General features: G+C 48.3%; 2 protein-coding genes across 5 annotated transcripts; one reads left to right on the top strand and one right to left on the bottom strand.

Moving 5' to 3' along the window:
* The first annotated feature begins 397 nt into the window (after positions 1-397).
* Positions 398-5,149, top strand: HDHD3 (haloacid dehalogenase like hydrolase domain containing 3). 3 transcript variants are annotated; one of them, XM_081067115.1, is made up of 2 exons: positions 398-936; positions 3,258-5,149. In XM_081067115.1, exon 2 carries the CDS (start codon positions 3,423-3,425, stop codon positions 4,176-4,178), a length of 756 nt encoding a protein of 251 aa, XP_080923241.1. In that variant the 5' UTR covers positions 398-936; positions 3,258-3,422; the 3' UTR covers positions 4,179-5,149. The 3 variants fall into 3 exon arrangements, with proteins under 3 accessions (XP_080923241.1, XP_080923240.1, XP_080923242.1); XM_081067114.1 differs by having other exon boundaries at positions 398-922; positions 3,258-5,142; XM_081067116.1 differs by having other exon boundaries at positions 433-591; positions 3,258-5,142.
* BSPRY (B-box and SPRY domain containing) lies at positions 4,979-24,070 on the bottom strand. Of its 2 annotated transcripts, XM_081067113.1 has the most exons (7): positions 23,812-24,046; positions 20,398-20,496; positions 15,766-15,996; positions 13,967-13,992; positions 8,581-8,705; positions 7,419-7,480; positions 6,014-7,335 (listed from the first exon to the last, which is right to left on the bottom strand). In XM_081067113.1, the coding sequence occupies exons 1-6, from the start codon at positions 24,034-24,036 to the stop codon at positions 7,452-7,454; spliced, it is 735 nt and encodes a 244-aa protein (XP_080923239.1). In that variant the 5' UTR covers positions 24,037-24,046; the 3' UTR covers positions 6,014-7,335; positions 7,419-7,451. The 2 variants fall into 2 exon arrangements, with proteins under 2 accessions (XP_080923238.1, XP_080923239.1); XM_081067112.1 differs by lacking the exon at positions 7,419-7,480 and having other exon boundaries at positions 4,979-7,335; positions 23,812-24,070.
* Positions 24,071-24,365: the final 295 nt, after the last annotated feature.

Raw genomic sequence — 24,365 nt, 5'->3', positions numbered from 1 at the left:
GGAGCGCGGCAAGAGCAGGTGACAGAGGGCGCCGGGTGCAGGCAGGTGGAGGTGCAGAACGAGCGGCGGGTGCGAGAGTGCAGCGGAAGGGGGCGGAGCCGGCAGAGGGGCGGAGTCGGCAGGGTCAGGAGGAGAGGCGGAGCCGGCGGGGTCAGGAGGAGAGGCGGAGCCGGCGGGGTCAGGAGGAGGGGCGGAGCCGGCGGGGTCAGGAGGAGAGGCGGAGTCGGCAGGGTCAGGAGGAGGGGCGGAGCCGGCGGGGGCCGGAGGAGGGGCGGAGTCGGCGGGGTCAGGAGGAGGGGCGTAGCCAGCGGGGTCAGGAGGGGCGGAGCCGGCGGGGTCAGGAGGAGGGGCGGAGCCGGCGGGGTCAGGAGGAGGGGCGGAGTCGGCGGGGTCAGGAGGAGGGGCGGAGTCGGCAGGGTCAGGAGGAGGGGCGGAGCCGGCGGGCGCCGGGAACCGAGGTACAGGGGGTGCCCAGCCGGGTGGAGAGCGGGGCGGGTCACTGGCTCCGCGGGGCCGCCCGGCTTCTGCTCGCCTCTCCGGATCCCGGCGGCGGCTGCGGCTTCCTTCTTGACCGGCTTCCCTGCTAGGCAGGTGGGTCCTGGGCCTCAGGGACGGGCGTAGAGCAGTCGGCACGCGCTGGATATGAGAAGCGGTCTCAGAATTGCAGCTGCAGTCGCGGCCAGCGTCCTTAACACCTTCCCGCTGCAGACGGCAGCTGTAGAGGTTTCGCTCTACGGCAGGCTTACCTGAACTTGGCTGCCACCAAGCCCTGGAGGTGGGCAGGAAGGGTGAGCGGTTCAGGCCTGCAGCTCGGAGTCCCCAGCCCCGGCTTCCAGGAATGGAAAACGCTGGTGGATCGGGAGCCAGCAGCTCCCTGCGTGACTTTGAGCGAATTCCGCCTCTGCATCGCCCCACCAGCGAAGTGAGTGTCTTTGGGTGCGTCTCCCTAAGTTCCAGACGGACTTAAGTTCATTTTCTTTCTTTTTCTAAAACTGTTACTTATTTTAAGTAACATTTTAAGTAAACACTTTAAGTGTTTTTCCAGGATCCATCAGCTCCAAGCCAAGTAGTTTCAACATAGTTGTGGAGGGTGCAGCTCACAGTGACCCGTGTGGGGATCCAACCCTGCAACCTTGATGTCATGAGCACTGTGCTCTAACCAACTGAGCTAAGTCCGCCCTAAGTTCATTTTCTTGACCAACTTTCTCCAAGATATGTCCCCAGACTGACCAGGCGCATCTCTCCCTGTGCAAAAACGTGGCTGCACTTTGAACTCTGCCCCAATGGGTTTCTTCTGGAAACCTGGGGGAAGAAATTGCATCCAGCCCCTGGACAACAGGCTGAGGAATTTGTTTCCCGTACATTGAGTCGCTAATTCTTTCTCTGGCTGTCCACCCAGGCAGATATTACCGTGTTCCCCCCAAAATAAGACCTAGCCGGACAATTAGCTGTAATGCATCTTTTGGTGCAAAAATTAATATAAGACCCAGTCTTATTTAATTATAGTAGAATAATATATTCTATTATAATATAACAGAATAGATATAGTATGGTACAATAGAATAGACTAGCACGGAATAGAATATATAATACAATATATAATATAATGACGGGTCTTATATTAATTTTTGCTCCAAAAGACGCATTAGAGCTGATTGTCTCGCTAGGCCTTATTTTCGGGGTAACACGTATTATCTCCAGTAAAGATGAAGCTGGGGCTCAGAGAGGCGTAAGGACAGTAGGACCAGATTGCTTTGCCCTGCATCTCATCCCATGTTGTACAGGTTTACCCAAATCAGGTTTTTTTTAAAAATCCAAATATGTCTAAGCAGTGGAAGGGAGCATTGGCCAGAAAGTCTGGAAGTTTGGATTCTAGTCCTGGCTGTGCTGCTTCTCACTGTGACCGTAGGCAAGTATCTGTCCCTCTCTGGCTCAGTCTTTCCTGTTGAGCAGCCAGGGGTTTGGTCAGATGGTCTGCAAGGATCCTTCTGTCTTTGGCATTATTAACAAAAGGAATAGCAATTGTGGATGAAAAGGCCACATACTAAACCTGACAAGCTCAGGGGAGGCCTGCATGGCTGGCCTTACAAACTCAGAGACTGAAATTAGCCACATAGGATGGTCTGAACATAAAAATGCCTGACTAAATGCAAGTCATGGCTGGTAATCACATCCTTGGCCTGTAGTTTCCTTGACAAAGGTCAATCTTGACCGGAAGTTAGCCTGTCTGTTGTCTTATTGCATCTAAGATAACATACACTTGGCATGTCAGAGTAATCCCTTTTTCCGGAACCCTCTGGGCACAACCCGCCACACCAGACCGAGACTACAGAACCCATCATTGTATCTTGTTCTCTGAATATCATCTCTATGTGCTATAAAATGTTAGTTGTTAACTCTCCTGTTCCCACCAAAGTAAAAGAAGTGTGTCTCTCCATTTTACTTTTTATCCAATCCCAGAGATTTCCCCGCTTTGTTTCCTCCCACTCCCTTAATCTACCAATAGACTTCATGTAACCCTCCTTACGTCTCCTCCTTTGATTCTGATGTATAAAATAACCTGCAAAACTGCCCTTCTCCAGAGCATTTTCTTAATGTTATCCCTTTGGCTCAGATAAAGTCATTGAAGGTGTTTACAGGTTTGGACATTTCTTAGGACACAACTGTAATTGTTTCCTTACCTTGACCTACAAAGCCCTGCGTGAACTGGCTCCTATCTGCCCAAAGCACCAGACTCTTTGTCCTTCCTCAGGGCCTTTGCACTTGCTGTTTCCAGTGCCAGGAATACTTAACCACCTCCGTTTTCCACATAGTCATTCCTCAGATCCCCACTGAAACTGCACTTGGCAAGGAAGTTCCCTGACGAAGCCCTGACCTGGTCCCTGGATTTATAACCTCATGATTCATGGTGCATTCATTATGCTGAAGTGTTTGTGTAGTTCTTTGTCTAATGTCTGTCCCCTATTATTTAATGCTTGTCAATGCCATGAAGGCTGGAACCCTGTCCCATTCCCAGCATCTAGCACATAATAGGTGCTCAAAAATGTGTTGTAGAATGAACAGGTGATCTGATTTAATCCAGCAGCTTTATGAGGTTAGGGCCTTGTGCTCTTCTTACACATGAAGAGACAGGGCTTCAGAGAGTAACGCTTACAGGGTCACACAGTGAGTTGGCAGCACCCAGTCTGGGTGCTATTGAACCCAGTCTGTGTGACTCTCAAGCCGGAGTTTCCACCTCACCTGCCATCTCATTCCAGGATCTTCTGCTGTGAAGACATTAACCCAAATGCCAGCAAATCTGACCCACGAGGCCTGGAAGGAGACAACCGTTAGGTTGTAAAGGTGTTGTCCAGCTCGGTTTCGCCCCGGCCCCTGGAACCTGAGGTGGAGCAGGGGTGAACTTAGCCCCCTTCTGCAGACCCATGGCACACCGGCTAAAGATACGGCTGCTTACCTGGGACGTGAAGGACACGCTGCTCAGGCTCCGCCACCCCGTTGGGGAGGAATATGCCTCCAAGGCCCGGGCCCACGGGCTGGAGGTGGAGGCCTGGGCCCTGGGACAAGCCTTCAGGCAGGCATACAGGGCTCAGAGCCACAGCTTCCCCAACTATGGCCTGAGCCATGGTCTCACCTCCCGCCAGTGGTGGCTGGATGTGGTCCTGCAGACTTTCCACTTGGCGGGAGTTCGGGATGCTCAGGCTGTGGCCCCTGTCGCTGACCAGCTATACAAGGACTTCAGTAGCCCCTGCACCTGGCAGCTGTTGGAGGGGGCTGAGGCCACCCTGAGTGGGTGCCGAGAACGAGGTTTGAGGCTGGCAGTGGTCTCCAACTTTGACCGGCGACTAGAGGACATCCTGGTGGGTGTTGGCCTGCGACAACACTTCGACTTTGTGCTGACCTCTGAGGCTACTGGCTGGCCCAAGCCAGACCCCCGCATTTTCCATGAGGCTTTGCGGCTTGCTCATGTAGAACCAGCACTGGCAGCCCATATTGGGGACAGTTACCACTATGATTACAAGGGGGCACAGGCTGTAGGCATGCACAGCTTCCTGGTGGTTGGTCCGGGGCCTTTGGACCCTGCAGTCAAGGATTCTGTACCCCAAGAACATATCCTCCCCTCACTGTCCCATCTCCTGCCTGCCCTTGACCGCTTGGAGGGCTTACCCCCACAGCTGTGAGTCTGGTGAAGGAAGTGGCTGGGCCCAACAAACACTAGGGACAGGGAACCCTTTCCTGCCCAAGATCTGGCCTTTGCCCCTCTCCCCACAGCCTTGATAACACATTCTGACTATAAAGCAGTGCGTGCAGGGCGTTCAGCCCTGCCCCACTAACCAGCTCCTGGTCTCTGAGATGATTCATTCATCATGTCTATGTCCCTTTTCCACCACGAGTCCCCTTTACCTCCAACAAGATTCACTGCGGGCCCAACTAGCTTCAAAACCAGGTACTTTCAAATTTTATTTTAGCAGCAGGGGCCTTTTGTTAATCGAGATCTTATGTGGAACCCCAATATGCAAAACAGGAAAAAAACCAGAAACTGCTAGGGTTGAAGCAGAGGTCTTAGGGCCCTGAAGCCTCTGTGACACCACCCCCCACCCCAAAGGTCTGAGGTCAGAGGACCTTAGTTTGAAAATCGGTGCTAAGCTGTGCTGTAGGGACATGTCCTCTAGGACCACATAGTCCACACCAGAGATTTTAGAAAGGAACACCGTAATTAGAGTCATGAGAAGAAACTTGATTTATGCCTGCCACGTGTTAGGTACTCCCCTAGTCCTTTATATGCATCTAGTGGGTATAGGTAGTGTGACCTCCACTGTGCAAGGGATTCAGAGGTTAAGGAGCCTGCCTCAGGTCACAGATAGTGCATGAGGGAGCTAGGGTTCCAATTTAGGCCTGTCTGACTCCAAAGCCCATTGGCTTCGTCACTAGGTTACAAGTAGAAAGGGATCCATGTCACATGAGACATGGTGCAGTGGAGATCCTGGGAGAATAGGGAAGGTGGCCTAAAGGACGTCAGTCTTGAAGGACACTCCAGTCATAGGGGTTAGTGTGGGATAGGAAAGCACAGGGACCAGAGCCCAAGGTGGGAGGAGTGTAGGGAATAAGAAGCAGCACTGGCGATTAAAGTAGGTTGGGCTTTTTAAATTCCATGTCTCTTCCTGCCTCTCTTTACACACCTCTCTACGTGGTTACTTGGTATTTACTGGGTACCTCTATGCCCTACCCAATGCCAGGCACAGGGGATACCAAAGGTGAAAAGCACATAGGCACACAGCATATGTTCTGGTGCCAACAGCCAGGGAGGGCTCTGGAGTGGACCCTGAACTGGGGCTGGCATTTAGATGGGCAGAAGGATAAGGGGCATCCATAGCAATAGGCCTATGGACTGTGGACTGAAGGCTGTGGTTAGATAGGTGGTTCAGGGAGCGTGCCATAGGGGCCTTCAGGCGCCATGTAGAAGAATCCCAGGGTTTTTCACAGAAACTGGCCCGTGAAGGCAAGGAAGCTCTTCTCAGACATCTTCCCAAATGTCAGGCACTGAGGACAGGGTTATGGGCTGCAAGGGCCTCGGAAGTCATCACAACCAGAAAAGTTGCCAGTAGGTCTGTGGACTGGATTTAATCCACCCACTGTTTTAAGTATATTATTCAGCAAACTGAAGAGTGAAGAGGGCTCTGGCGCCCATCTTTGAACCCAGGTGTCTGAAGTCGTAGGTAAGACTGCCTTTGAACTGTGTTCCCTGATGAAACAAAAATGTTTCGGACCACTGTTCTAATGTGACAACCTCAGAGAACAGGAAGGGACTTGCCCTTGGTCCTAGCAATGCAGGGCACAGAACCATCTCCGGGCCCTTCTCCACTGTGTACGTGAATGCTAATCTGCTACCTGCTTCTATCTGGGGGAATGTGGATGACGGTGAGGAAGACATGATTTCCCAGCAAACATCTCTAGCTCTGAGGTGCCACTTGGGGAGTTTGCCCAATTACCAACAAAGAACATGGAAGAAAATCTTCAATCTTTTAACTTTTAATAAGTCCATGTTTCCTAAGGCTGTCCCTTGTACTCCCTCAGCTCTTTCTGGCCTGCAGCCCTCATCCCACGTCTCCACATTTATGTCAGAAGGGGCCATCAGGTGGGGTACTCATTAGCTACATTTGGTGGGGAAAGTTGACCCGTTACCATGGTGGGATCCCCTCTGTCTTCTGAGTGCCCAGGCAGGACCGGGGGGGAAGATACAGCCCCCCAGTCCAGAGTCCTCTGAAGAGCAGCCTGGCAGGAGTTCTAAATCCCTTCCATGTGTCCTTGTGTACTAGAATATTTTCTCTCTGTGCCATGTTATAAAAAGGACCGAGAAGCACTGAATTGAGGGGATAAAAGGACTTCAGCCACAGGCTTTTCTGCTAGAAAACCACTTTTACGTGCTTTTGAAGCTGAAGGCAAGGGTCTGAAAGGCAGTGCTTCTCCAGAAGAGTTTGTATCCATCCACCCACCTATCTATCCATCCACCCACCCACCCACTCACTTGCCAAGTATTTATTGCACACTCACCAGGCACCATGCTGGATGCCAGAGATAAAATGGTGAATGAGACACCCTGAGAGGGTGCATTTGGGAGACTAAGGCCCAGAGAATAGCAGGTTCCCTATAGATACCCAGCATTTGACAGCTGTACCCAGATCTGAAACGGATCCCTACCCTTCTAAAGCTGCCTAGTGGGCATAGGCAACATCTGGGAAAAGGACACTGGGTAGAAATGTGGCCTAAAAGGGTGGTGGGGAGATAGATCTGGCCTCCCCAGGGCCAAAAGTCAGTGGACGATGGAAATGGTCTGGTCAGCCACAGCAAAGACTGGGAAGAGGGGCCCATGGAAGGACGCGTGGTGGGTGTGGAGCACCGTGCCCGAGGCCGGCTCGTAGAATAGCAGCTCCTGGGCCTGCAAGTCCAGCAGCACGCCCAGCTGGGCTGGGCAGCGCAGCAGCCCCAGGGGCTCGTGCTGCCCATCGTGTGAGAAACAGAACTCCTGGTCGTAGCGGGAGAAGACCCAGGAGAAGGCATTGTGGCCCAGACGAGAGTCACTGCCAGACCCCTTTCGGGGTAGATGGCTTAAGGCCACACCCACCTTATAGGCACAACTGTTCTGCACATTCACCGTCCAGGTGTGTAGCCCAGCCTGGAAGGAGGTGGTGGACAGGGCATTGGGCCAATGGTCAAAGCGCTCCGGGCCATCGACACAGGACTTGGACTTCTTGGCATTGAAGGTCAGGGTCCTTTGATCATCTGACAATTGCAGGAAGGGGCTGACAGTCCTCTCATCGATACGTACATCCTCTGTGCCTGCCAGAAAGAATTCTCAGAGTTGCCCAAAGCCCACCCTCAGCCCTATCCTGGTCCTGCCAGGTAGCAAAAGGCTTGCTTACCACTCACTGGTAGTATAACCTCAGACAAGCCATTTATTCTCTCTGAGCCTCAGTTTCCTCATCTGTAAAATGGGGATCAAAATAGGACTTACCACAGGGTAGATACGAGTATAAGGATCAAATGAGATGGTACATGGGAAGTGCCTAGCAATAATATGTGCTCAATAAATTGCAGCCACGACAACAGTACTTACTATCTAAGACAGTCATCTATAAACTCTGCTAGAAATAAGGCCCAGAGAGGAGAAGCAAGTTGCCCAAGGTCACACACCAAGTTGGTGGGGCAAAACTAAGATCCAGCATTTTGTTCCTATATCTAGCATCTAGCACTGATCACACTGCATTCCAGCTAGGCAAATCTACACCCGACAGATCAGACTTGTCCTAGGGACATGGCCTCTGGAAGATAAGAAGCATCAGATATGCAGTTTCCAACCACTAAATGGGACTGCTGGTAAATCAGGTACTATCTGATCCCAGATTCTAGAGAAGACAAGCTCTAGCTTGTACTAACATTTTAAGGATGGGGTTGGGGGTAGTGTTAAAATTGAGAAAAACGTCAATCATTAACCTCATCTTTCTCTAAATTGTGCAACTATGACAACTGGGAATATAGAAGCTTCCTTCTGGCTTGGGGAAAGCCTGCTTTGAGAACCTCCACAACTAAGTAGGAATTCGCGGAGGCAGGAAACCTGTCACATTCACCTCTGTGCCCCAGGCATGCAGTACAAGGCCAGGCCCACCGTCAGCATAAGTCAATGTTTGTTAAGTAAGTGAGGCGAATCCAGGCAGCTCAATTCTCACTCCAGATGCTCTCCAGTTGGCCATCAATTATGTCTTCTTACAGAGAAACTAGGTTTCCAAGAAGTATTACTGAGTTGTCGCAGTAGGGCAGGACACAAGAATGTGATTTACAGGAACGAGATTTATCCTAGACCCAGCTATAGAGCAGGTTGGTCTGGAACCTGGAAGGACCTGGCCTAAGTGCCCCAGGCCTGTCTAGAACCTTGGCTCCCCTGACGAGCATGCGTCCAGTATCACTGGTCGTTTAAGCTACCATCCCAGATGCACTGGTCCTCTGGGTTGACCCACTAGCAAACCCCAGAAGCACAGACAGACTCCCAGTTGCTCCGATTGGTGCTGGGCTCTAGCAGCTGCTAACCTGAGAGGGACCCAAAAACTGCTGTTGCCCAGAGTTGGGTCAGTAGTAGGCTCCGAGCACACTTCTCATTAAAGTTTAACTTTTTCGACTCTTGGGGATCCAGAATGCCCTCTGCTTCCTCGGACCTTGTAGAGGGAAAACAAAACAAAAAACACAAATTCAGGAAGGTTCTTAAAATGTATATGGATCAATACAGGATGCCAGGAAGGAGACAGAAGTAAAATCCCCTTCCCCTGAGGGTGACACCAAGACTGGCAGTCAGGCCCACACTGGGGCCCCCCAAAGAGGGCTGGAGCCAAAAGGGAAGGTGGGCATTTCTCCTGTACCCCCCGCCCCCAAAAGCCTTAATACCAGCAAGGCAGACGATTTACAGGGAGATAAATACTTGGGGCCAGTATTAGAACTTGGAGTGGGTCTGCTGTGTGGGGGAAGCAGTTCACCAGTGTCTCCAGTCAGTTAGCAGCAGAGCTGGAACTAGGACCTGGGCCTCTCGGACCTCTGAGCAGCAGGCTTTCCACTCCACTATCCTGCCTAGAGAAAAATCTCGCCTCCCTCCCAAACCTATTACAGCAGGAATGTCACCCTTGGTTTGATCAGAAGCTACAGCCAACTCCTGTGCTCTTCAAATGCACACACCCCTGCAGGGTCACACAGGAAGGGACTATCAGTTATCTCCCCAATCATAAATTATTGCCAGCACTTTGCTCCCATTAACTACCCCTCCTCTGCTCCCAGTGGGGACTGTGTTTGGTTGGAGAGGGAATTTAAAAGCAAGGAGAACTGTCATTTATTAAGTAGCTAGTCTCTGGCCTTGCTGTTGTCTATACAGAATCTCACATTGTCTTTGCTATAACCTGGGAGGTGGTTGTTACCCATTTGACAGGAGAGAACAGAGATTCAGAGAAGGCACTCAGCTAAAAAGAGGAGTTAGATTCAAGTCCTGCTTCCATGCAAAAAGAGAACAAACCCAGGCTGGAGTCCAGGCACCATTCAACATAATTCTTCCCTTGACCTGAAGTGAAATCTCAAAGGGATGTAGCGCAAAGTGAGGATTTGCCACAGAGCTTTGCTGACCTCTGAACTAGCATTTGAGAAAGAACTTCTCACCGTCTGATCTCAAAGCAATCCTAAAGATGGCTTTGAGATCAGGCAGCAGTTTCGAGAGCACATACTCTCTTCCCCAAACCTCATGGCTCTGCTCATTAATGAAGGAGGGTGGGGAAAGGGTGGGGCACGTTTCCTCATGGATGCCAGTTCTTTGCCAGACTGTCATTGCCTGTCCTGGCTTGGGAGGAACGAGGTGAACAGAGCCCTAGAAATGCGGAGAGCAGGTTCCAGTAACAAAGGCTCTTTGTGGTCAGGACAACAAAGGGTCTGTTGCCATCCTCCCAAAGCACTGAGTCTGGGTCTGGAGGAGCCCCAGCCATCAGGTGGGGAGGAAAGAGGAGCCGATGTCAGCAGTGCTAAGCTGTCATCCCAGGGCAAATCTGCGGCCAATCATAGACACTGGAATCTAGAGAAGGAGCTGATCCAGGTACTTCATGGGACAGAAGAGAAAGCTCATGACTCCAAAGGAGTGGGAGTGAATTGGGATTCGGACCCGGCAGGGCCCCAGCTAGGATCAGAATCGGTGCAGCAGGACCTGTTGCCGTGACAGGCCAGAGCTGAGCCCAGCTGGGGCGTGGAAACAAAATTGGAGCCAGCAAAGGCATTTCTCAGACAAGTGAGTTCCCAGCTAGAAGGGGCTTGACAACTTCTGAACACGGTACTTTGAGAGTATACACCCCCAGTCTACAGGCACAAAAACCTACAAACAAATCTTGACCTCTACTAATAAGTTTGTAAATAGCAGTATAGGTTTAGCAATTCTCAAACAACTTTGTGTGTACTACAGGACTAAACAAATAAAAAACTATCGCTATTGTTGGGAGCCAGGGTTCTCACTATGAAAGAAGAAAGATATAAATATAGAATGGGAGGAAGGCGAAGGAAAAACGTTGTGGTGTTCCACTGGAATTAGAAGTTGTGATACAAACCCACGAATAAAAAGAGGACATACACACTTCCCAGCTCTATCTGCTGTCCACTGAAAAGGCCTGGAGGCAATGAAACATCAGTAGCAACGGACAGATCTTGGTTTTAAAATATTATTCCCCTCAAATATATGGTGATGGAAGGAGAACTGACTCTGGGTGGTGAACACACAATGGGATTTATAGACGATGTAATACAGAATTGTACACCTGAAATCTATGTAAATTTACTAACAATTGTCACCCCAATAAAATTAATAAAAAAAAAATATTATTCCCCACTAAAAGGACCCAAGATGCCCTGGAGAAATAGCTGATTTCAGGGCTGAGGCAGGAAAAGAACAGGTTCAGCCTGGGACGTCTTGTGCCAGAAGGCAGGAAAGTGCTCAAAGCATCATGGGGACCTGTCAAAAGGATACAGCTTGAAGAGACTCCTCCTAGCCAAGCTAGGACAGTTTGAAGATCAAAACTAACAATAAGTAATAGTAGATCATAGTGTACTGAATAAAATAATAAGCCATGAGTTTATATTGATCCTAAATAAGTGAATGAACAAACAAGCAAATAAATAAATGAATAATTCAGGAAGTAATTTAGCACAATGGATGCTAAAACTACTGGATGAAAATTTGAAAGTAAACAGGCGTTTTACACAAAAAGTATCTCCTCAGATTGCTTATTAATTACCAAAGGTAAAACTTTATAATGAAAAAACCTGGTAGGCATCGCTTTATCCAAGTGATCAAAACTAACATCCCGGGACCGGCCCGGTGGCTCAGGCGGTTAGAGCTCCGTGCTCCTAACTCCGAAGGCTGCCGGTTCAATTCCCACATGGGCCAGTGGGCTCTCTACCACAAGGTTGCCAATTCAACTCCTCGGAGTCCCGCAGGGGATGGTGGGCTCTGCCCCCTGCAACTAAGATTGAACACGGCACCTTGAGCTGAGTTGCCGCTGAGCTCCCGGATGAGCTCCCGGATGGCTGAGTTGGTTGGAGCGTGTCCTCTCAACCACAAGGTTGCCGGTTTAACTCCCACCAAGGGATGGTGGGCTGCGCCCCCTGCAACTAGGGGATGGTGGGCTCTGCCCCCTGCAACTAAGATTGAACACGGCACCTTGAGCTGAGTTGCCGCTGAGCTCCCGGATGAGCTCCCGGATGGCTGAGTTGGTTGGAGCGTGTCCTCTCAACCACAAGGTTGCCGGTTTAACTCCCACCAAGGGATGGTGGGCTGCGCCCCCTGCAACTAGCAACGGCAACTGGAGCTGAGCTGCGCACAAGTAAGACTGAAAGGACAACTTGACTTGGAAAAAAGGCCTGGAAGTACACACTGTTCCCCAATAAAGTCCTGTTCCCCTGCCCCAATAAAATCTTTAAAAACAAACAAACAAAAAAAAACACTAACATCCCTGATAATGGGACAAAGTGACATCACATGCCCCCTGATTTGATAGACTAATTTGATGAACTCAAATTGAGGAATACTCTATAAAATAACTATCCTAGAGTCGTTAAAAATGTGTTTTCTTTTTCAAAAAAGGCTAAGAAAACAATTCCAGATTAAGAGACTAGATGGATCCGGAAAAAAACAAATAAAAAAAACACCAAACACTGTTAGGAACTTTTTTGGCACAACTGGAAACACTTCAGTGTGGACTACATGCTAGATGATAGTATTATATCAACATTAAATTTCTGAACTTGACAATTATACTGTGGTTATGTAAGAAAATGTTCTTACTGTGTTTTCCTGAAAATAAGACCGGGTCTTATATTAATTTTTGCTCCAAAAGACACATTAGGGCATATTTTCAGGGGATGTCTTATTGATTCATGTACAACAATCTACATTTATTCAAATACCGTAATATCATCTTCTTCTGGAACATCATCATATCGTACTAAATGCATCTGTCTGGCTGACGATCTTAACTGGGGCTTATTTTCAGGGTAGGTCTTATTTTGGGGAAAACACAGTAGGAGATAAATGCTGAAGTATTTAGGGATCAAAGATCATGCTTTCTGCAACTTGCGAATAGTCAAAAAAAATAAGTTTTTTATATATACTTTTGATAGACAGGAAAAAAGGAGTGCTAAAGACAGCAAATATAGCAAATGTTAAAAATTAGTGAAGTTCATTATACTATTTTTGCAACTTTTCTACAAGTTTGAAATACAGGTTTCAAAACTAAAAATTGAAAATCAAAATTTTTTCAAAAATCACATCAGCCTAATATGGAAGACAGACTGTATTAGAGGAAGATGATAAAGATAAAGGAGAAAGAGAAGACTAACAGAAGTGTGGAAAGATTCATAGGAGGGAAAAAACAGGAACAAGCCAAACACGCTTTATTTAAAAGGAGACAGAAAAATGAATGTGGGTGCACCCATACTGTGGAATACTTCACAGGCCTTCCAAAAAGTGAGGTAAGTCTACATGTACCGACATGGAAAGACTCCAAGATAGCCTGAAAAATTATAGAACAGCAAGTATAAAACAACCCCATCTGTGTTTTAAAAAATATTTTTTTTAAAGGCAAAATAAACACCCAACTCACATATTCTCCTATGACTATACATAGGCAAGTCCAAAAGACATACATCTAACTCTTAAAACTGATCACCTCTATGGAATAGGACTGAGAAGGGGTGATTCATTTTTAATTGTAATAGTTTTATATTGGTGGCATTTATTTTTCTTTCTCTCACACACGTATTGCTATTGAAATGTAAATACAAAAATAGATAAGAAGAATGGGCTGTGCTCCCCAAGTACAGCTCTGAAATCTTACACAGAAGATTAGGCATTTAATTTCACTGCCTGGCAAATTACATCCTGTTGGATACTTCCTCAAGCTCTTGGCTCTCAGCCTGTTGGGACCCAGGTAGGACCTGATGAAATTCTTTTATTATTGCATAATTAAAATGCAAATTTTGAGTGGTAATGTAGAATTGTTTCAAAGATTCTTTCAGCAGAGAAACGGGTATCAGGTGTGGGTCCCAGTCCCGGCTTTGAAGTTTAGGCAAGTCTCTTCCCCTTTTGGAGCCCAGTATTCTCATCCACAGATGGGGTGGTAAAACCCTCCGACAGTTTTTAATAGGAATATGTTTAAGAAAGACTGTGGTAAGCCACTGATTAATAAGTGATTACTCCACTGCCCGAACACAGGGTCTAGATCAGGTCTCCAAGCTAGACGCAAGAAGACCTCTATCCACTGAGCCTGGCTCCCGAGAAGCCACTCAGCTGCCACCCTGGGCTTTCTCCCAGGAGCTGTGGGGCCTGAATGCAATGGACTAGGAGAGGCCTAAGGGTCATGGTTTCTGTGACTGCCCAAGCAAATTACGGGGCGATACTCACCTTTCAAAAATCTCCTGCTCCTTCTGCTGTGAGAAGAGAAAACAGAGTCAGGCTTAGTACCAGAAACCCAGCAGGCAGTCAAGGCTGAAATATATTCAGCTGGCATGGAGGTCTCCACATGATGACCAGAGACTCTAGAATTAAAAATTCTACTCCTTCTTTAAGACGCAGCACAAAACTGTATGAGAAGGTTCTTCTTCACATACCTCCCCCATCTTGCACTCAGAATGAATCACTCTGTTCCCTGTGCCCCGCTGTGTCCGGAGTTTCCCTCAACTACACTTCGGGACAATCACATATTTACCCAACATTTCATCCCCCACCGAGATTGTCAGCAACTAGATGGCTGGGACTCTTTCTGAATCTTCTACTGTGACGCTCCCAGTGTTTGGGACATAATGTGCTCTACCTGGAAGCTGTGACTAAATGCACAATCTAGGGCAGTCGTGGAAACTGTCCTACTTGATCTGCAGTGGGACAGCTCAGTTGTTCTACATTCTCATTTCTCTGCTTGACATATTTATTCAGATGTCACACTGTCCCTTAAAACGGCAGGCATCTGCATATCTATATAAAATACTTTGAAAGGATGTATACCAAAATATTAATCATGGTAATTTCCAGGTGGAAAGATTAAAGATGAGCTCTGTATCTTCATATTGGACCATTGTCAGCTCTCCCAAGTGCAGAGTTCTCTCTGTGTGCTTCAGAACTCTCTCCACCTCCCATTTCCTTTGTCATACCTGTAACTCTTATCCTTCAGGCATCAGCTTGTAAGTCACTTCATCCAGGAAGCCTTCCCTGACCACCACCACCCCCAAGTTTGGCTTGTGGGGTCCCCAGCTCCCAGGAATGTCATCTACCACAGCACATATCCCTCCATAACCTAATTAGCAGTTTATTTATTTTTCCCTCCATAAGGCTATGAGTCGCTGACACCTGTATCCTGTAACGCCAACACAATGCTCAGCATACAGTAGGCACTTAGTAAATATTTGCTCACTATTTTAAGAAGTTATCAAGTGCCAAAAAAAAATCCATATACGAACTGTGATAAAAAAATACAGTGAATGCTGCTGCTGAGTCCCATCCAATGGAAATGCAGCAATCTTCAATATGGGAAGTGGCATGTCAAACCTTAGTAACAGTGTGTGACAAGTTTCACCTGTTCGGTGCAATCAGTTAGGTATGAATTACAGTTGAGAGAAGGTGTGTTTTAGACTGTGCCATAAATCATGGATCACGAACAATGCATTAACATGAAATGGGTAAATGGTTTCATCTTCCATCATGACAACGCTCCGTGTCACACATGGCTTCTGGTACAGCAATTTCTGTCAAATAAAAACATGACAGTGTGTCCTCATCCACCTTATTCACCGGATCTGGCACCGTGTGACTTCTGGCTCCTCCCCAAAGTCAAAGTGACCATGAAAGATAAACATTTTGAATTGATTCAGAACATCGAGGCAGCCACGAAAACACAACTAAAGATACTCATAAAAAAGGATTTCCAGAACTGCTTCAGAAAGTGGCAAGAACAATGGGATATGTGTGCTCAATGCGAGGGGGCATATTTTGAGGGGGATTAATGGCAATGTGTTTTTTACTGTAATAATTTTTTTTTTAATTTAAACATTCACCATAGTTTTTGATCACACCTCATAATTTTATTCCCCTGCCTCATCCCTGCTCCAAATGTTCATTACCCACTCACCTCCTACCAATAAATATTCTCAATGTTTTCAGACTGTTTGGAGAGACTAACCAAGTCACGCCCTCACCCTTGCCTAACTTACAATCAGCTGGAGGTCATCCGTACTGGTGAGCATGTCCACCAAGCTGGTGCGGATGGTGTCGAGCTTCCGTAGTGCCTCAGCCCAGTGTACTCGCTGCGTCAGGATACTCTGGTGGGCCCGCTCCTCTTCGCCATGCACCCGTTCCAGCAACCGCTGCTCCTCAGTCTCACACAGACTCCTCACCAGACTCAGCCGCTGGATAACCAGTTCCCGCGCTATGCTGGCTGTGCTCTAAAAAGGGATGAAACGAGGAGTTGGGTCCTGACAAAGTCCCACTGAAGACTAGGAGGTTTTGGGTTCAGCCAGAAGAAGTGCAGAAATTGATCAGCAATGTCTGCCATGGGCATTGTAATGGGCGACGGTGCTTAAGCCATCCCAGCCCTAAGCATTCACAAATACGGTGTATGGTGAAGAAATTTTAGACCCAGACATCCAGGCCATTTCTCATGGAAGCAGGACCACAGAATGGAAGAGCAGGACAGGACCTAGAGATCAGATAGAATCACCAGCTTATTTTACAGATGGGAATACCAAGGCCAAGGGACCAGGGTCAGAGATCAGAGAATCGCAGAGGCGGAGAGCCTACAAAGTCATTCACATCAACAGGATCTGTACCAACAGTGGTCCAGTCAATATTTTTGACCATGTCTGAGGACAAAAACTTCATTATTTCCTAATCTGTCCAATTCAACTGCTTCAGTGGCAGAATTATTTTCTGCCACACAGGAGGCCTGAAATCAATTCTCAGCCAATGAAGTTAATGTGTGTCCCCTAGCAACTAGCACACAGTAGGCACCCAAGTATTTACTGAATGACTGATGGGAAAATCTTTTCTGACTTAGTTAAAAATCCATTGGTAGCACTCCCATGCCAAGTCAGTGACAGAGCTGGGACTAGAACCCAGTGTTCTTGACTCTCAGTACACCATTCCCTTACACCAATGCCATCTGGTAACCAAACCTCCCAAAGGCATCTGTTGCGTGAATGTGGGGACAAAGCCCCAAAAAGCAGTTTCCAGGCTCTCGGCCTCACATAGAAAGGTGCTGGCTCAGGTAATAAATGGCCATCAACTGTGATTGGATGGTCATCAGCTGTGGCTAGTTGGCCGTCAGCTGTAACCTGTAAGCCATTGACCACTAATACAACTGCTGTGGCTACGCTAGCAAAGATGGGGGCTAGCAAGAGCGGATTGCAGACAGGCGGATGCCGCCGGTGAGACTATAGTGATATGATTCCCCTGCCTATGGCTCCGTGGGTGTTCCTGTTTGGCCTTACCATGTCCTGTGTTCTTACGGGGGGAGCGGGAGCAGAGACCCCTCCTGACACCCTCCACGACAGTGAAGCACCTGCACTCTTGCCAGACAAGTAAGACCAGTCTCTACGCCAGAAAGTCAGGGATAATCAGCAGCTTCCCTGTGCCTTGCCCCTGAAGACTTGCTTTGTACAGTGCAGGAGACAATTATCCCTATTTAAAAGAAGAAACTGAGACCTACAATTTGCCCAATGGGGAAAAGAGAGTGGTTAAGTGGATGGCCAAGTGAACCCAGGAGTTCAGACTCCAACTTCAGTGCTCTTTTGAGGCAACATAACATAGTAGTTAGGAAATTATGTTTTAGAGACAGTGCCAAGGTTTAAATCTTAGCCGTTCCATTTACTGTCTGTGGAACTTTAAGCACGTTACTTATTCTCCCTATGGCTCAGTTTTCTAATCTGTCAGCTGAAGATAATAATAGTGTCTACCTCGTAAGGCTACTATAAGGATTAAATGAGTGAATACATATAAAGTAAATGGAACAAAGCCAGCACATGTGTGTTCAATAACATCAGCTATGGCTCTTGTCTCTGTCCCACCTCAGAGCCTTACCCACAGCAGTGGGTCTCTGCAGCCATGTTTGTACTGTGGATCAGGATCAACAGCACACCCTGACCCAAGAGGTATCAGATATTCCCTGACTAGAGGACAGCAGTCAATTTCAATACACTTCATGAGTCATTCTCAGAAATGAATAACAAAGAAAACAAGAAAATTTCCCTGTCTAAAGATATGAAAAAATAAACTGAAAATCCTCCTAGATCTCCAAAGAGGTCATACAAATGGCAAATAGACATATGAAAAAATGCTCAACATCACTAATCATCAGAGAAATGCAAATGAAAACCACAATGAGATATCACCTCACCCCAGTCAGAATGGCTTTCATCAACAAGACAAATAGTAACAAGTGTTGGAGAGGCTGTGGAGAAAAAGGAACTCTCATACACTGTTGGTGGGAATGCAGACTGGTGCAGCCGCTATGGAAGGCAGTGTGAAGGTTCCTCAAGAAATTACGAATAGAATTACCATATGACCCAGCAATCCCTCTCCTGGGTATCTACCTAAAAAATCTGAAAACATTTACCCATAAAGACAAGTGTGCTCCAATGTTCATTGCAGCTTTGTTTACGGTGGGCAAGACATGGAAACAACCAAAATGTCTTTCGATGCATGAATGGATAAAGAAGTTGTGGTAGCAGCCAATGGACGACTGGTGACCAATGACAGGTGACCGACTGCCTCAGCCTGGGGGGAGCGCAAGGCTCGTAATACCAGCATGGGCCAGGGAGCTGTGTCCTACACAACTAGACTGAGAAACAATGGCTTGAACCGAAGTGGGGGGTGAGGGGGGTAGGCGGAAGAAGGGGTGGGGGGAATTAAAAATAAAAAGAAGTTGTGGTATATATATACAATGGAATACTATTTGGCGGTAAGAAAAGATGAAATAGTACGATTGTGACAACATGGATTGATCTTGAGATTATAATGCTAAGCGAAATCAGTCAGACAGAAAAAGTAGAGAACCATATGATTTCACTGATGTGTGGTATATAAAACTGAAAACAACAAAAGAACAAGACAAACAAATGAAGAAACAAAACTCATAAACATAGACAATAGTTTAGGGGTTACCAGAGGGTAAGGGGGGAGGGGGACTGTAGGTGAGGGTAAACAGGGTCTAATATATGGTGATGGAAAGAGAACTGACTCTTGGTGGTGAACACACAATGTGAGATATAATGTATTACAAAATTGTACACCTGAAATCTATGTAACTTTACTAACAATTATCACCCCAATAAACTTTAATTAAAAAAAAAAAGACAAAAGAGAAAAACAAGAAAATCCTCCTAGAACGAAACACAGAAATGCTGAGAAAAAAAGCATCCTTTTGAAAGTGAAGCTTCTCTCGCAACTAAGTAAAGGAAATCCCCTGGAGTCCAAAAGTAGAAAGAAGCTGGAAACCCGTGTAATCAGGAGCTGAGGATTGCCCTAGGTGGAGCTTGTGATTTACTTTAGAATTGTATACTCATCTAAATCAAACCAGCATATAAAAATGAGAGCACAATAAAGACACCTCTAATCAAAACTGGAATATTTCCTATGAATGGGAAGGATTTATTAAAAAACTTAATTTAACTAAAATATTAAGACCAGAGGGGTTGTTAGGTTAACGCATTCTTATGGTACTTGTATTATTCAGGTTATTTTAAACATTGTTAAGTATTTGTGTTAAAATCTTAAGGGTGCCAAAATCAGCTACCCATGTACCTACACCTGTGCTCAGACACGCTGCTTTCCCTGTTTCTGTAACTGTCCACGCTTTTACCTACGGCCAACACTTCCACTTGTTTGCTAGATCCCACCCCCTCTGCTGTACCTGATTCTCCCCTTTCTCTTGTATCATTAATTTTCCCCTTTCTACTGGACAATTCCCATCAGCATACACACATAGAGTAATTTCTCCCATCTTAACAACAAAACAAAAAAACTCCTCTTGATCCCCCTCCACTATCATCCCATTTCTTAGCTCCCTTCTACAGCAAAGTTCCTCAAGAGTTGCCTGTGTGAACTAACCCAAATTGCTCCTCTGTTCTCCCTGAAACCCACTCCAATCCACCACTCTACAAAACTCCTCTTGTAGGGATTTCCAGTGCCGTGCATGTCCCTAAGTCCAATGGTCCGCCCTCATGTACTATGGGGGCAGGTGGGAGGCAAGGCGCAGAAGGAAATTCATAGCCACGGCCCCTTGAAGGGCACACTTGAGAGATGTAGCCAGGGCAATGAGTCGCTGAACAGAGGATAAGCAGTGGGGTGCAGCAGAAGGAGCACTGGGCTGCAAGTCACAAGATCCCGATCACAGAACTGACTGTGGCAGGAGGCTGTGGGACCTTAACCTAGTCAATTAACCGCTACGGGACCCATTTTCCCATCTGTAAATGGGCATGTACTGCAATCTACTGCATAAATAAGACTGTCATAAAGAACACTCAATGTAAAAGTCCGTAGGTTATTTTACAATTCTGGGCTGAGCACACAAAAGAATTAGACGGTAGAAAAACGCTACCCTTCCTGATCCATTACCCCCCAAAAGGTCATTTTTTAGCAGAGTCTTTGCACCCAGTGTGATACTCTGACCAGATAGTAAATCAAGGCTCGGAGAGATAAGAAACCATCCTTTCTGGGCATCCAGCTTTGCTAATAGCACAATGAGTCTGTGAGGTTCGGATGGGAACCAGATTGGTTCAAGTCCCTAAGACTGAGGTCTTATCCTGGGAGGGGTCCAGGGTGGAGGGGAAAGGGGAAGAACTACTTACCACCACGCTCTGGTTCTTCCCAGGTAGGACCTCGGCGACATATTTGCTGATGCTGGCACTCTGTAACTGCAGTCTCTCACACTGGTCCACAATCTTGTTCTGCAAAACAAACACCACCAGGACATCTTGATCCATTCCATTGATTTTTTTTCCCTTTTACTTCACCTCCATCACCTATTGCCATGATCATATCCCCAACCTTATCATTATTGAAAACTATACCACCTCCAAAATCTTCATTTCAAAGATCCCAATGTTGCCTACCACTTCCCAGCCTTCTAGATCACTAACTCTAGAATTTCCATGCCAACAATTCTTCTTCTCAGTTGGAGCCACCAATTCATTAGTCTTACCGCTTTTTACCACCAATCATCCCCTTTTATGGTCTTGCTTGCCTCTTTACCCTGAAATCCTGTGGCCTATCATGATCATCACTTTCCTGCATATACTCTCAACCCTCCTTCACACACAGCTCCACGACTCTCCACACCTGCACCTGAGCAGAACGTGGCTTCTCAAACAGCTGTTCCCCAAGCATCCCTCCATTCACTAAACAATACCATCAATCATCAGCCTCATTACCTAGGAAAAAAAACTAGTTATTCTCCAGCCCCACATCTAATCCATCAGTGAATCCTCTCAACCCCATCTCCAAAGTCTCTCTGTCTCCTCTGGCCACTCCTGGTCACTTCCACTCATGCTATTCTACCCAGATCACCACCTTCTCTCACTCGAAGCACTGTTAGAGCCTCCTAACTGGGTTTCCATTCTTGAACACCACGGTTAGTCACTGTCAACTTTTGTAAGGAAATCAGATGAGGTCACTGTGCCTGCTCAAAACTTGGCTTTCCAATACACCCACAGTGAGATGAGCTCAAGCTTCTTACCTTAGCCAACAGGCCCTACCTGATGTGACTCTGGAGCTATCTCCCCTCCTACCACTCTCCACACTGGCCTTCATTTTATTCCATAAACACACCAAATTTGTCCTGACCTCAGTGCCTTTGCACCTGTTGTTCTTTCTCTAGCAGTCTTCTCCCATACATCTCCATGTCTCACTCCCCGCCTCCATTCACGCGTCACTTCTTCAGAAGCCTTCGTTAACCATCCCCATACTCCATTCCCTTACTTTGCTCATGTTTCTCCCTTGCACTATCACTGTCTGACTGTATGTTGTGTGTTTGTTCACCATTTTTTGTATCTTCCCCCCCGCCACCACTGGAACATAGGCACCATGACTTTGACTTATTATTCTCTATGTTCCACTACCTAGAACAGAGTCCCCACACATAGAAGGCTCTGAATAAATGTTTGCTGAATGAATTAAACCCACTTCCTTGAGCACAAGAAGTTCAGCAGTTTACAGCTGCCAAAGCTTTGAGCATCGCCCATGGCAGCAGGGAAGAATTTTAGAAATGAAAAAGCTGAGGCCCACAGAGAAGTGACTTGCCCAAGGAGATATGGCCAGGCCCCTGCTTTTTCACTCCATTTCTCCATATAACTGGACCCCTTCCAAGCAGCAGCCAGCCCCTCCACTATTACCGCTATGAGCACTGCCCCAGTTCCATCTGCCAGAAGGCAACTCAGCTACCTCTTCTAGGAAGCCCTTATAAATTCTTCCCCCCACCCCTCACCCCCATTAGGAATTAGCCTTAAGCTTCACCCGTCCAGACACAAAGTTATTGAATTGAGTTGATTGGGAGGAAGCTATATGATCACCACACACCACCGGACTGAGGGAACTAAGACTGAGGGAGCTTCTGAAAAGCGACAGGGGCAGCAATCCAGAAGATAAGTGAGAAGTTGTTGCAGTGGTGCTGTTTTTGCCCAGTTCCAGAACAATCTTGCCCTGGGGCGAAATTTCTTTGCTGGCTGGAGGGATAGAGAAAGGAGTGTACAAAAGCCACAATCCAATCAAAGTTGGAGGGAGACAGGGCAAGACACACCTCCCTCCAGGCAAAGAAGATGAACCCTCCTAGGGCCTCAGGAGGGTTCAGGCAAGGATCCTCAGAAAGAGTGCATTCCAGAACAAGCACCAGGACTGCCACTCTGTCCCAGCCGTCACCCCTTCCACCACTCAGATTCTGCCCTGGTGGCAGCTTTTTAAAAAAAGGTTTTCATGAAATTCTCACTCCCATTAGCATCACTTCCTCCCTCCAACCACTGAAGCAAGTAGGTGGTTTCCTCTGGCCTAGTCAATGACTGCCCTGGTCCAGCCCCTGAACAGTAGGAACCTTGGAGGAGTTACTGCCCTGTTCTGGGCCTGTTTCCTCATCTATAAAATGTGGGTAAGACACCATTTGAAAGGCTTGGTCTGGATGGAATGAGATGAAGGATATTTAAGTGCTTTGGAACTTACATTATGCAAGTTGACTAAACCAAGCTATCCAAGTTTATTTTCATCATCCCGGTTGTGGGCAGTGGTGACAGGTAGGACCAAGCAGGAGCTTAAAGGTGTCGCTGAATAACTGAATCCCTCCTGGCCCCAGCACCCTGTCAGATGGGTTTATTACAGTCCAGTCTGAGTCGGCAAGTCCCCAGTGAGAGCCCTCCCCTCACAGCGGGGCAGAACTCCAGGGACAGTTTGGGAGAATCAAGTATTTTAATCAAATTGCACGGGAATCCCCAGGGGCCACAGGTAGGGTGGAAGGAGGGAGGAAGCCCCAGGGTGACTTGACTCTTCAATCTCAGCAGCTCAGGGAAGGGACGGTGACAGGAAAGTGACGAGCCTGGAGCCAAGTGTAGGATGGAGGTGGAGAGAAACCCTAGGTGAAGGGTTCCAGCAGGAACCTCCTGATATCCTCCCAGCCCCCCAGCCCCCATTTACTCAGGCGAAACCAGCGTGAAGTACAGTCAAGGCCAATCTTGAAAGGGAAAAGAAATCACCTCACCAGGAAGCCTGAAGGGTGGACGAGGGGAGAGGTTCTGAGTCCAGGGATTGAGTGTGGAAGGCTGGGTTTTACCCGAAGTCATCTTCCGCCCTGGTGGGAGTTGGGGCCACCGCAGCAGCACAGCCCGTTAGTGTCCAGGGCTATGCCCAGCTCCCAGCCCCTTCAGCAGGGCAACGGAGACTCTGGGCGGCTGGATCTCCCACTGTGTGACCCCATTATCTTATTCATATCGCACTTTATTAAATGCGCGCTATCCTTGCCCCCAAACTACAGATGAGGCCACTCAGCCTCAGAAAGTTACGAGATTCCCAAGGACAGAAGGAGGTGGGATTCGCATTCAGGTCTGCCTGACGCGGGTGGCCACACCCTTCACCGCCGGGTCCCACAGCCCGTAAACCGCCGCGGAGCCTGGGCTCCAGGAGCAGCCGCCGGGGCAGCCGGCCCAGGCTCCCGGGTCCCCGCGGGTGTCGCCCAGCGCGCCTCGCTCCGGAGCCCCCCGCCTTCCGGGCCAACGTCCGCTCACCCGCAGCTCTTCCGCGCGCTCCTCCAGCCGGCGGAGGCGGTGTCCCTGGCAGCGGCCGCCCAGCGCGGCGCAGGTGGCGCACACCGGCCGTCGCTCGGAGCAGCAAAACCAGTTTAGAGCTTGGCCGTGCTCGGGGCACAGCGGCCCCGGCTCGGACCCCGGCCCGGGTCCCGGTCTCGGTCCCGGCCCCGGCCCCGCTCCTGGCCCCGCGCGCTCCTCGGACATGGCCGAGCGCCGACCCGGCGCCGCGCGCTCCACCTGTCGCAGGTGGCGGCTGGGCGGGGCCTCCCTGACCCCGCCCCCGGGCCTCCCTGACCCCGCCCCCGGGCCCGAACCCGCGTCCGCGCGCGCGGCTCCCGCGCTTCCTCCCAGCCCGCTCTCGCCGCTCGGTGGCCGCCCGCGCCGCACCCTCGATCGACCCCGGCTCACATCCCGCCGGCTTCGGCAGTGTTTTGATTTCCTTGTTCTCTGAATTAAATTGCGTTATATGGGTTTGTTTTATAACAACCATGAAACACCAAGTATTCATGGAACCATAGGAAACTTAATTGAGC

This window comes from Rhinolophus hipposideros, assembly GCF_964194185.1.
Source record: "Rhinolophus hipposideros genome assembly, chromosome: 11".
Lineage (NCBI taxonomy): Eukaryota > Metazoa > Chordata > Mammalia > Chiroptera > Rhinolophidae > Rhinolophus > Rhinolophus hipposideros.
This window is presented reverse-complemented; position numbering and strand designations above follow the sequence as displayed.